Source organism: Colletotrichum lupini, chromosome 5 (genome assembly GCF_023278565.1).
Source record: "Colletotrichum lupini chromosome 5, complete sequence".
Lineage (NCBI taxonomy): Eukaryota > Fungi > Ascomycota > Sordariomycetes > Glomerellales > Glomerellaceae > Colletotrichum > Colletotrichum lupini.
This window is the reverse complement of record NC_064678.1, coordinates 318277-332151: the sequence shown is the minus strand read 5'-3', so window position 1 is coordinate 332151 and position 13875 is coordinate 318277. Positions and strand designations below refer to the sequence as shown.

The window sequence follows — 13875 nt, the reverse complement described above, 5'->3', positions numbered from 1 at the left end:
AAGGCGTGAGATCTGCGTTAGATCAGATGCGTTCCTGGCGGTGACCGCTTGTTATGAGATTGACTTGCAGGTGCACTGATAAGAGAGCTTACCAAGCACGCAATCCTGCTATTTAACTGTCACGAGTTATGGCACGCAGCAATGGGCATACGGAGTGTGGTAAAAGTGGCTTAACTATTAAAGTGGAAATAGACAAAAGGAGAAGGTCTATATACACGATATCTGAGATAGATACGTGATTTAGCACGTAACGGGCACTTTATAAGGTACGATTACTATCCCTATTACGTAATACACCCCCTAATTACTACCGCTAGGGAGCTATTATGCTTAAGATAGAATTTTTAAATACTTTTATAAAGGCCTAATTTAGTCGAATATAAATAAATAAAAATTAAGCGCAAGGGATACGTGTCTTTTAAGCTGCGTTTATTATAAATATATCCCTTTATTTAAAGTAAATAGAATCCTAACTTAGAATAGTGCGTATTCTACTACTTTTAGTATATAAATTACTAAGGGCGAGGCTACTTAGCCGCCTTACATATATCTAAATTCTTATAGCGTTACTTAGCTATTATTTTTCTTTTTTTTTTTAACTTTTTATAGTTATTATAAGTACCCTCGTTTACTACGCGCGCGTGCCTACGCCGTCAAATCGTTTATTAATTTTATTTTAAATATAAATATTTAATATATCTAGAAGTAATAGTAAGTTTTGCGTAATTTTTATAATACCTCTTATATACGTATTATACGGTTTACTAAGAGTTTAAATAGGTAATAATACTAACGAGCCCCTTTAAGTTATTACCCCCCTTTACGACCTCTTATTTACTTATTAAGGCCCGGCTACTAAGCTCTCCCTCCTTAGTTAAGAGGATATCGAGGCTACTAGTTAAGATACCGAGGACTTTATTAAGTTCGAGGCTCTCTTTAGTAGCTATAATAAGGGTAATAATAAAATAAATAATAATAATAAGAGCTCTAACGGGCTTTTACTTATCCTCCCCTCGGAGTCTAAGAGTAAGAATAAGATTAGTTTAGATAATAAGCCCTTTAAAAAGGGTATATCGTATATTTATTATCTTAAGAGTTTATATTTAATATTATTTTAGGGTTTAAAAAACGTAAGGCTAGTTCTTTTTAAAAGGGCGGTAAGAAGTAAAAAAGAACGCTAAGAAGCTAAGGTACCCCCCGCGGTAAGTATAGTTTTTTTTACTATTCTAGGCTTATTTAACGTGTACTTAGTCCCTAAGAAGCTTAAAAAAGAGGCTTTTAAGGAACGGGAGATCTAGTACTTACCCTATTTTAAAGTAGCCTTTTAGTATATTAATACTAAGGATAATAGTTATTATTTTATAAAAAGTAGTAGCTAGTATACGTACTATTTTAATAGCCGTTTAGCTAAAGGGTATATTAATATACCGGTCGTCTTATAGCCGATAGCCTGGGCCCTTACTAAGGCTATTATAAGTAGCGCTCCCTCTCTCGTAAGTATATTATCCTTTTTTATTGTTAAGAAGCGCATTTCTAACTATAGTTTTAGTAGGATATTACTAAGCTCCGTAGTATCGTCCGTTAGATATATAATAACTAAAGGATATATAAAAACTATATCGGCTTATATATAAAGGACTTTCTTAACGCGCGCCCCCGGTCCTCTCTCGTACTTATTATAGTCGTTTATAACTAACTTCTTATTACGCCGCCCGCTTCTATACCTTAGGTCGTTAACCTAACGGTCGTTCCAGCTCTTATACCCCCTACTACCCCTATTACTCTTAGTTTTATAAACTTCGAAGTATATAAGACGCGTTTCTTAGTACGTATATTAACTCTCCTCTTTAATAACGCTATATTCTTAGTAATTACGTACTTCGTAAACTAAGAGTTTAAATAATAAGCATAAGCCTAGGTCTTATTTCTATATATATATACCCTATGGGGTAAGGTTATTTTATTTATTTTAGGCCTCCGGGCCGTATTCTAAGTTCCGTTTATCGTTTACTTTTAGGTATTAAGTTTTTCTAAGCGTGGCCTAAATTAATTATTTTTAACTATTTTAGCTATTTATAATAGCTTCTTATATATCGTAGAGGTTAAAAAGTATATAGAAATATTCGAACTTAGCTTATAAAAGGTTTTTAATAAGTCTATTTACTAGTATATCTTTTATTAATATATAAGTAACCTCGAAGTTACTTTTAGCGTGCTCTTATCTTAGCTATATATTTTATATATCGATATAGCGAAGTTAAGTAGCTATTCTTTCTCCTTCCCCTACGACGAGTCGAATCGTTTACTAATTATCGTAGTTAACTAACTATACTTCTCTTAGGTTAAGGGTAATATCCTTAAAAAGGCGCTTTAGAGCTATAGTCTCTTTTGCGGTTTCCTTAAGGTAAAAAAGCTTAGCTTCGGTAGTTAACGTCGTAACCATTACTTAGCGTACTAATTTTTATTAAATTAGGCCGCTAAAAAGGAATATTATATATCCCTAAGATAATTATCGTATTACCTTATTATTTACGAAGCTAGTATTTCTAGTTAAAAATAATAATTGCGCACTTAGTATACTACTATAATAGAGCGCAAGATATCTCGTTATATAGAAATATCGGATATAGTAGTTAATTACTTTAATATAAGTTACGCTTAGGTTAGTTAGGAACCGTAATAATTACGAGTAAGTAAAAGCGACGTCTAGTTTAATTATAATAGCTATATAAAGCACACTCCTAACCTTCTTTTAATAGCTCTTTATTTCCTTTTTTATTACTTACCCCTCGTTTAGTTTAAACTCTTCTTAAGGAAGAGGGGTAGCTAGATATAGTAAATCTATAAGGTCGAAGCGCTTAGTAACTTGCTCGATATATACGTCGTAAATAAGGTAAACTTTGCGAGCAGTACGGTTTTATAAAATCCGCACTCCGAGGAAGTAATTAATCGGTCTATTCTCCTTAAGGTTAATATATTCTTTTATACTATTAACGATCCCCTAAGCTGCCTTTCGGTCGTCTTAATAGTATAAAATAATAAAGTTATCGACGTAGAATACTAATATTACCTTCTTATTTATAGTTTAGTAAATATAGATCTCCTCGTAGCTATATATTATATTTATACTACGGAGTATAAAAATAAAAGTTTAGAACTAGAGAATTAGTAAGTCTTAGAGGCTATATAGAGCGCGTTAGAGTTTACTTACTTTGTTAGTAACCTTATATCCCTCTAGGAGTTTAATAATTACTAGCTTCTCGCTCTTAAGAGGCGTATTAAGGAATGCGTTAATAGTATTATATTAATCTACCTTAAGGTCGAATTAGGTAGTTATTATTATTATAAGCCTAAAGGCCTTTGCGGCGAGCGTCGAAGCGTACGTATTTTATAAGGGGTTAAGTAGTTATATATCCCCCCTTATATATATACGTACTTTTACCTTACTAACCTCGTTATTAACGTCGTACTTATAAGTATATACCTACTTTAATAAAAATAGGATCCCTTATTTAGGATTACGGTCGACCTCTTCCTATATATTAATATCCCTTAGCTTTTTTATTTTTACGTCTATAGCATCCCTAAGTAACTTCTATAATTATAATAAGAGATATTTAATATTACTAAACTTCTTTAGTAAGTTTTAAAAGTTAACTTTAATAAGTCGTAGTTTCTAAACTCCTCTAGAGCGCTCTAGGTAGGTCTTATAAACTGCTCCTTTTACTACTTAATAGAGTATTATATATCCTATACTATTTTCCTCTATAGCTTTTTGCTAATTAGGTATAAAAGTAGAGAAAAAGCAGTCCTAGAGACGGTTATAGTAATCGCCGTCTCTTATATTTAAATATAAGAGCGTCGCGAAGATATTATTATTGAAGCGTTATAGAGGTCTACGGGCCCGGTTTAAATATCTAGGACCTAACGGAGCTTTACTTAGTACTCGATAAGGTAGTTCTTATAAGCTCTATTCTTATATAATAATAAAGGTTTGTTATAAGGGTTCCTTATTAACGTTAATTTTAGTATTAGGAATTACTTTTTTATGATTAGTACTTTATTTACTACGTACTCTAGCGTTTTACTAAGAGCCGTTAGGAATTAAAAGCTTGAGAACCTCCGTAGTATATATAAGCGCTCGTAAGGAGGACTATAAACTACGCAGAGCCGTTTATAACCCGGTTATTATATCCCCTTTTTTACCCCTACCCCCGAGCTTATATAAGGGGGTTATCTTAGGGGTTAGTAATAATAATAAGACTATATTAGCCTCTTTAGCCTTATTTACTATACCCTAGAGTACGTCTATCGGTTACTTAGCGTCCTAAATAGTTAAAAATCTAATAATAATACTATTCTTAACTATAGAGTTATCTTAAATATTAGTATTTCTAAAGTCTAGATCTACTTCCCCGAGTGCTCGAATTAACTTATTATTAGTATTAAAAAGTTCTTATATCTCTTAGATTACTAAATTTACTTACTTACTTACGATAGCTTATTCCTCGTGTGCGGGATTATAAAAGACTTCTTTATTAAACTTAATATTCTTTATAATAAATACTTACTCGAGCGCGGGTACTTAGACCTTATATAAGTTATGCGTTTTTAGTATATATCTAACTAAGTATCCTATATGCCCGCGGGGAAGTACTTTAAACTCTTTTTAATATATGCCCCTCTTACGATCTTTATAAAAAGGGTATACTTAGTAGCTATATACGTAGAGGCTACTAAGATACGGGGTAACTAGTTTAGAATCCCGCACTTAGTAACCCGTTTATTACTAGCGTTAATACCGCTTTTATTAATTAATTTCTATTATAATAAGCGAATCTCCTTTATTAGCCTCCCGTAAGGTAATATTATAGATAAAAATTACCGCTAGTACTATTTCGTTTTATAGATTTATAAGGAGGTTCGTAAAAAGGCATATTTTACGAGCTTTAGTAATTACGAGTTAACCTACTCTTTTAGTATTACTTACGGGTTCCTTTATATATAGAAGTAGAAGTTCTATTCCGATTCCTAGCTCGCTATACTACGTTTTATATACGTATCTAACGTTTACGGTTAAGAGAGCGGTCTTATTATTACTTTTAAAAAAGTAGATTAGAGTCCCTTTTTAACGACGAATCGTTACCTCGAGGCTCTATAATATAAAAAGTACTTCCTCTTCTATTTTTATCCTTAAAGGGAACCCCCTAAGCTACTTACTATATTCGTTAGAAGCTATAAATATATATTATCGTTTACTAAGAAATAGTTCGAAATAAAAGAGATCCTAGTATATATAGTACTATAGCCGTAAGGCTCTTCTCGAGGGTAGTCCTCTTAAAACTACTATCTTAGCTTCGGATAATATATATACTTTATACTTAACTTATAATAGAGGTTTAATACGCATACCTCGAGTCTTATATAGTAATTAACGAAGAGTATTGGGTCCGAAATAACCTATTTTAAGGTACTAGAGGAGCGCGCTATTAGACCTCTTATAAGTACGTTAATATAAGCGACGGAATTTTTTATAGCTAATTAGTAATATAATACTAGCTAGGCTCTATAGGACACGCTTAAGGTTTACGGAAGAAGGATAGGATTAGAAGAGCTTATATTCGAAGAAGACTAGATTATTCTTTTAGATAAGCTACTTTTTAATAATACTCTTATAAAGCGTTCCCTATTATAAAGTATAATTTAAACCGCAGTATTAGAGTGCGCTTCTATTTAGTAAAGTCTTTAAGACTATATTAATATAGAATCCCTCGATATAAGCGACGTTCTAGAGCTTTAAATTATAAGTTTACTTTCCCTTAGGTCCGTTTAAAACGCCCTTTATAATACGAGTGCTGCGTGCGGTAATAGATAGTATAGTAGTTCTTAATTTAACGTAGTTTTTATTACTTAATAGTACGCAACTCTCGGGTTTAAATAGGCTCTTATTGTTAACTAGATATATTATTTTATAGCTATCTATTACCGTACTCTAAGAAAGGGGGTAAGCGCTACTTATAGGGGTACTAAAGATTGCGTTTATTTCTAAGTCCTGACTTTTTATAAGTATAGCGACTACGTAGCCCTCGTCCTAGTTTATTAATAAGCTCGCTATAAGTTAGTTAGAGGATCCTTTTAAAAACCTAGGTTTCTTAGGGGTTCTATCGTTCCTTAGCTAACTAGCTTTTTTAAGCTCACCGTGGAGTGATTTTTACTTATTTAATTTAATAGCGGCGAGGACTTCTTTTATATAGCTCCTTAGTATTCGTATTAATAACTTACTAGCGTTTCGGCCTATAAGTGCCCATTCTAATTTTTAGTACGCCGTAGGGCGCTATAGGTATATATAATTATAAGGGTATATAACGTTACCCTTATTATTTACGTCGTTAACTAAGTTAGAGCGTTTAGTAAAAGTAAAATAAGCCCCTCCTTAACCTAAAGGTCGTTTAGTATATACGTCCTAGGTTACTAAGCTAAATATATATATAATCTCCTCGAGGGTCCTTATGTGCGTTCCGAAGGCTATTAATTCGCTAAAGGTCTTATATATGCGTTAGCCTTATATAAGGTTAAGTTTAGACTTAACTATAACTAAGAAGTTAAGTACGGCGATCTTTTTATTAATTTTTAAAATATCGTACGTTTTAGCTCGGAGGTAAGCGGATTACTACTCCTTATATTAGCGTTAGGGGTTAATTCCGGTCCTCGCTTTATTAAGGGCTTATTAATATTCCTCTCGAACTATATTCCTTATTATTAGTTCGGGGGGCGTAAATTCTTATTTTAAATATCTAACGATTCGCTATATACTAAACTTAGCGCCGTTCTTAATAACTTTTTAGAATACGTATTCGTATAGTATAGCGTTAACTAATTTTACTAACTACTAAGCGAGGACTTTAATATACGTATTAATAATATTACGTTCGTAAGCTATAAGTTACTTATATTTAGTATCGAGCTCTTATTATTTTTAAATACTTTTAAGTATATAGATCCTCTTTATAGGTATGGTATAGGGATAGATTTATTTATATAAAATAGGTAGTATAGCTAGCTTTATAAAAAGAAACCCGGCTTAGTTCTATAAGTTACTCGTGCTTAAAGAAGTCGAAAGGTTCGTATTAGGAATTATATTTAGAAATTACTAGCGGAGGATTTTTTAGTTTCTTTAGTTATTTTTAAACGCCTTATAACGGGCTTAGTAAGCTCGTAGTTCTTCTTTATTATAGGTCGCGACTAATTATTTAAATTCTAAAGGCGAAGTGAGCGCTATAGAGGGGTTAAGGAATGCGTCGGAATTTAGAGCGTCTAGGTCGACGTACTTTTAAACCCCAATGCCCTTACTTATAGCGCAAAGTACGTTAAACTATTTAATCTAACTATTATAGTTAGTTAGTTTAGCTTAGGCCAAAGTAAGTATAAGTAAGTCGGTTATCTTAAAGAGATCGTAAGAATCGTATTAATAAGTGCGTTATTATAATATAGGGTCTTAATTAAGAGCTAGGCTTATAACTATTACGAGTTATAGTACGTAGTAATAGGCATACGGAGTATAGTAAAAGTGGCTTAACTATTAAAGTAGAAATAGACAAAAGGAGAAGGTCTATATACACGATATCTGAGATAGATACGTAATTTAGTACGTAACGGGCACTTTGTAAGGTGCGATTACTATCCCTGTTACGTGACATTAACTTACCAATCCGTGATGTACCGCTTTGTTGATCTACATAATTATATAAGACGGCCTGAAGATCCGTTTCATGATCAATGTTTCGAAGCCGGTCACACAGACGATTGAACTCTATCAACTCTTATAAAAACCTCCCGCTCTGTTTCCCGAGACTTCCGGCCTTCTCCTCAATTTCCCCTCATCTTAACATCGAAGCATCGACAAAATGGCATCAGTCACCGTCTACGACGCAGTCATTCCCACTTTCACCAAGGGCCTCAAGACCTTTGATCACATCCTGACAAAGGCTGAGGAGCATGCCAAGGCCAACAATGTGGATGTCAACACTTACCCAGAGGCTCGTCTTGTTGAGGACCAACTCCCCCTCACTTTCCAGGTCCAGAATGCGACAAAGACTGTCAAGACCAACATCAGCCGTCTGACCGGTGTTGAGTTGGAGCCGTACGAGAACACGGAGAAGACTATCGCGGATCTCCACAAGCGTATCAAGGATGCTCTGGAGCTCCTGAGCAAGGTCGATGCGGCGACTGTTAACGCCAAGGCTGACTCGCAAGTCGACTTGTGAGTGCTTGTTCCATGAAACGAGACAGAATACAGAAGAGATATCTAACATTATTCAAGGCCTATCTTTGGTGGCAAGACGTTGAAGGTTACCGCGAAGGAGGCAGCTTTGAGCCACGGAGTTCCAAACTTCTTCTTCCACTTGAATGCAGGATACGCGATTCTGAGATCCAAGGGTGTTCCGGTTGGAAAGGCCGACTATCTGGGCAGTTTTGTTGCCCAGTAATGTTTGGGCTTTGATGTTACAAAAGAAATAAACAAACTTGATAATACCACGGGAGTCAATACCACGTGAGTGGGACAAAATCCAAGAGCCGTGGTCATATAAAGACCCAAAGAAGATTTGTTTTTCAGCAAGAACCTCAGCACACAGACGAGTACAGCTGACACCTATAAAGTCACAGAAGGAAAGAAGAAGCACACCGACAAAGTAAGATGGTGGTCTACGATAAGGCGAGCTTGTGCAGCAAAAAGGTCATGCTGCTGGGAATACATCATGAACGACCAACCGGGGACTCGAACCCAGAATCTTCGGATTAGGAGTCCGACGCCTTACCATTTGGCCAGCCAGCCAGAATCACAAGATCTGCCTTGCGAATGGTTGATTTCACCGGAAACGTTGTGGAAATGATGGTGCAAGATTCAAGAGTCTGGTGCAATTTGCTGCACTAGAATGGGTCGCGACGGAGCTGGGCGGGTCTGTGGTAATGTGAATACGTAATCCCTCACAGCATGCTTCACTCACTCGTCAACAGGGTGAGGGGAGTTGAGGTCTTGCTGCCCGTATATGGATGACAAGATGCAAAACTGTTAGAGATAATCGGTTCCGTGTTGATATTCGTACTCTTTGAATGTGCGATGATTTCTGCGTTTGATTGCATAGTTCAACCCTAGTCTCCCAAAGATTTGGAGAGGGGGATCACCTGACGACGACTAAAGTTTACCAGTTGCGTGGGACGGCTCATCATGGGGGTAAATTAGCAAGCATGCTGATCCTCCACGATGATAGCAGATTAGATTCCTGACGCCAATGGATTCCGGCTGAGTATCCAGGAACAACAGCCTGACCGTCTCGACAAGTCGAACCGATCTCTATGGCTTCGCCGTGCCCTGTTCCCCTCACGCTCCAGGAACCGGATCCTTCTACCCCACTACAGAGGGGCTGTCACCGGCGCAGCGCCCGTTAGATCGACCCGCCATGGATGACGAGTGACACGCCAGGCGGACATGCCAGGGGTTTCAGCGGGCTATTCTGGCTCGCGCGGTGGAATTCAGCGAGGAATAAGCGAATATTCCTTGTCCATCCCCAGGGAGTCTGCTGTATCCTCGAAAAGGAGGGTGTTTCTGCGCTTCCTCTCTCTGGAGACGTTAACCTAGTCTTGGGACATCAACGAGTCATTGATTGTTGTGTTACCTTCGTGTTTCTTTGAATTCTCATAAGCGCGAGAACGTTTGACAACACAGTTACCGTACTGCCCGGAGCCTGTCCGCGGAGCAGGTTACCTGAGTTTATTTCTCGTTGCCGCAGCTGTGGCTTGAATATGGTACGAAGAGAACAAACAATGCGTAGCAAGACACGCCATCGTCGGGCCAAACGTCGGAGCTAAACGGGCCTTTGTATCGACGGTCGTCCAAATCAAGTCGAGAGGCGTTGCAGAGTATTCATTGCCCGTTTCCCCCCCCGGCTCGTCCCTCCGACGGCGTGGTTACGCTCAGACCCTCGCCTGCCAGGTTCTAACCAATGCGATTCATTGAGTGGCATGATTTACCAGATCCACGCTTCGAAGAGGCTGCCAGACTTGCCAGGCGTGCCAGGGTCCTTCAACGCCAAGCTGGAAAGGCTGGATTCGACGACGAGAGCGAAGAACAAGGAACTTAGGTGGGTCTCCCTTCACCGGCTCGGCCGCCGTCGCCGAATTTGCTCGGTTGAGCTGCAATAACGAATCTGCCCTCCCATACTCCGTAGTGAGTAGTCGGCACCGGTGAGAGCGCGGCTGAGACGCCCAAAGTCCTAAAATACTACCTCTTTCGTGCGAGAGCGAGAAATTTGCTGGAAACAGATACGGTCATAATCATCATCTTGTCAGATGATTTCCGTAGCCGAGTCGCTGTCGGCACACTGTTACGCAAGAGGGTAAAGTAGCCATCTATGATCTGGCTGGTCTTACGAAAAGGGACCTTTGAACTGTCTCTGTTTCACCCGATTCTGGAAGCCAAAGTCAGTCTGCCGATCAGATGAACAGATAGTTTAGTCAAGGTCATTCGTCCATGGCTTTATTCAATATCTGTCTTCGGCCCGGCAGAATGCTTCGTAGTCTATTTGATGCCCAATTTCTTTTTCCTGCCCGTCAGCAGTGATCGCCGATGCCTGGCAATTGCGCCAACAACCACTACCTCTCAAATGCGAGTCAGCCGCGACCCTGGCGACATAAATTCCCGCGATAGTCTCCTCTTTCACCGAGAAGCGGACAGGAGTTACCCCGGTCCCTATCCCGGGCTAGCAGGGACGGTATACGACTTTGGATCCCCGGGGTTCGAGCCTATCACCCTGTCCAGCCGATCATCATTGGGCTATCTCTTGGACACACAGACATCGACTCCAACTCGGGGCCGACTCCCAAGCTCCCAGCTCCATATTTGCACATGCCAGGAGGTGATCTGAGACATTGCAAGTCTCTCTATCGATGGCAGCTGAATCGCCGCATCTCCAAAATGGAAGAAATCCCAGAATGCCTGCCGCCCTGGCCCGCGACAAGAGGAATGCAGTGCCGCCAAATCCATGCGCCGTCAGCGTGCCAGCGTGCCAGCAAAGCCGGGAGATTGCCGTCATCTGCGCGTCGAGAATAACGTTGCGTCCCTAGGCTGGCAGACCTCCAACACCGCAGACTGTCCACTGCCTGCCACCCTCCTCTCCTTTTCCCACCTTCCGGGTGTAGTCTAACATGACGAATCGAAGGCCCGTTAGTTCGTCTAAACCTTCATAACGACACGCGGAGCCGTCCCGGCATAGCTTACACGCTACGGCTTTTCCGCTAGTAAACAAGGTGTCACTCCCCATTTGCCAATTCGTTAGGTCGTCATGCAAGTGTACAAAAACTGCACAAAGGGTGTCATCAGAGAAGAAGCCACGACCGTTGTGCTAGTTCCGCCCAGCTGTCTTCTTGTATTCCGAGCAGTCTACCGCGCGCACGGCTCCTGCATTGCGCTTTTTCTGCCCAAAGGCAATCGACAGTATCCTTGGAAATAGATTCGTCGATCCCACAGTGGTCTCCACGTCTAAGCCATATGAGACACGGAATATCGAAAACCTGAGGGTCCCTCGAGCGTGCGAGGCGTGCTAGTGTAGCAGTCTTTGCGGGCAGCTCCTTCTCGTTGATGTCTCACACCCTCTCTGTCTTCTGCCTCTTTCTCGAGCCACACCCGCGCATAGGTGCCCCTTCGATCTAAGACCAGTCAAGGCTGGCAAAGCCAAGTTTTCGTCAATATACAAAGACAGCATCCCTCGGCGTTTAGATTCCCATGCATTTCGTCGTCCGACGTCCCACACCTATCCCCATCATCAGCCGCCGTTGAAGGGAACGAAAAAGCACATTGCCACGTGCCAGTCCTCGTGGACTATCGATGCTTCTTAATTCCACTACCAACCAAGCATAGCCGTCAACATTGTTCAGGGAGAGTTCACAGGCAGCATGGAGGTCCCTCCAGGAATGAGCGCGGACGACTCGCGGGTACCAATCGTCGTCGGCGTCACGAGCTTTGTGCTTTCAGTTGCCTTCTTGGCTGTATCAATACGAGTGTACACCAGAATATTCGTGATACGACAATTTGGTATGGATGACTGGGCATCCGTCTTTGCTTTTGTAGGTTTTGGAAAGTCCTCTCCATGCCTTGAACCTGATTCTGACCACAACTCTGTAGCTGTTGGTTCTTGGATGCGGCTTGGCTGTCGCACTGAGTGAGTCATATATATCCACGGCTCCATCAGATGGTATCTAACAACCTGAAGACACCAGAAATGGCCTCGGTCATCATGTTTACTTTCTTACTTCGGAACAAATTCAAGACTACATGAAGGTCAGTTGATGTCTGATACAATCCATTTCGCACACCTATTAACACTTCGAAGACATTCTACGTCACCATTGTATTCTATAATGCAGCATTGGCTGGTATCAAGATGACCTTCCTTTTTCAATATTACCGAGTCCTGGCCGTCCAAAAGATGAAGAAGGTCTTCATTGCGGCCATGGTAATAGTCGGCGCATGGAGCATTTCGCAGATCCTTGTCGAGATCTTCATCTGTACCCCTATCCCGGCATTCTGGGACAAGACCATTGATGGCAAATGCATCCCGAACTACCCCCAATGGTACATCAACGCAGCAGGCAATATCATCACCGACATTATTGTATTTGTGCTGCCGCTGCCAGTTATTCACAGACTGAATCTGGCCCGAGGCCAGAAATATGTCTTGCTTGGTATCTTCTGTTTGGGCTTTTTGTATGTCTTGTCCCGTGATCACACGACCATTCCGGGCTCCGACTAATCTTTGAATAGCACATGTACCATATCCTTCATCCGAATCCGATTCCTCAAGCTCGAAGAAGACTTCACTTGGCAAAATGTCGAGACCGCCGGTTGGTCCATCGGCGAGCTCTGCTGTGGACTCGTCTGCGCTTGCCTACCGACATTCCGACCCTTGGTCTCTCGATTCATTCCCGCCCTGTCGAGCCGTATTGCGAAATCCTCGAAATACCACAAGAACGGAGACTATTCTGAAAACACCGAAAGTACCTCACGCCACCGCGATCCCGAGCTCGGTGGTACACTTGGCAACCCGAATCACTACTCTGCCCGCTACTCGAAACGACGAACTGGCTCGGCGGACAGCAAGGCTGATCTCTATGGCGTCGCCAGCTACGATTTGAGCCACTCTGATGCGAGCCGCGAGACAGGGCTGCCCATCCAAGCCTCGAGAGATAGCCCGGATTTCACCAGTCAGACCGATAAGATGCCGTCTCCATCACGGCAACAGGAGTCTATCGAATTGGGCGGATATAGACCAAACCACCACGCCGTCGTCGAAACAAGAATCGAAGCGGGAAGGAGAGTCTCTGATGACGAGATCGAGCTGCAGCCAGGAGCGCCGATCGAGGTTAAGTGCGATATTGTGCAGGTCTCCTCACAGAAAGTTGAGGCAAGGGGTTTCTCATGAGTCAGTCCCTCTACAGATAGTGCTGTATTGATACGAAGAAACTTTGAACCATTGAGGGACGGCCTATTAAGCCCAGAGATTACGTTGGCGTTGGAGATATCACTCTTTACTAGATACCATTTTCTTTACTACTTTATTCCACATGGGCGGCTGATGTGGGATATTGGCGTGGGTTCTTGGCAAGATATTCCTATAATTACTATCAGAAGGCCATTTTGTTCTACATCGCCATATGGTTCTCTTCATTGCTATCCCTGGTGACTACAGTATTCAAGACTCTCATGCATGGGAGCATCCTGGCTGGGGCCTCGCCGATTCCCGTGATCAGATTAGCAGGGGTGAATGAGATCAACTCCTTTAGCCTAAATTGCTCCCGTCTTTGCAACCAAGATCTCGAACC

At 40.7% G+C, this 13875-nt stretch overlaps 2 protein-coding genes and 1 non-coding gene across 3 annotated transcripts; 2 read left to right on the top strand and 1 right to left on the bottom strand.

Annotated features, from left to right (window-relative positions):
• Positions 1 to 7904: 7904 nt before the first annotated feature.
• Positions 7905 to 8486, top strand: CLUP02_09524 (uncharacterized protein; the record flags this gene model as incomplete). Its single annotated transcript, XM_049288502.1, has 2 exons — positions 7905 to 8260; positions 8321 to 8486. 2 exons carry the CDS (start codon positions 7905 to 7907, stop codon positions 8484 to 8486), a joined length of 522 nt encoding a protein of 173 aa, XP_049145646.1.
• Positions 8487 to 8761: 275 nt separating this feature from the next.
• On the bottom strand, positions 8762 to 8833 carry CLUP02_tRNA151. The gene has a single exon. It is a non-coding gene; the product is annotated as a tRNA-Arg (tRNA).
• A 3116-nt stretch (positions 8834 to 11949) lies between these two features.
• On the top strand, positions 11950 to 13475 carry CLUP02_09523 (uncharacterized protein; the record flags this gene model as incomplete). The annotated part of the gene is made up of 4 exons (XM_049288501.1): positions 11950 to 12120; positions 12179 to 12215; positions 12421 to 12760; positions 12818 to 13475. 4 exons carry the CDS (start codon positions 11950 to 11952, stop codon positions 13473 to 13475), a joined length of 1206 nt encoding a protein of 401 aa, XP_049145645.1.
• Between the last annotated feature and the right edge of the window lie 400 nt (positions 13476 to 13875).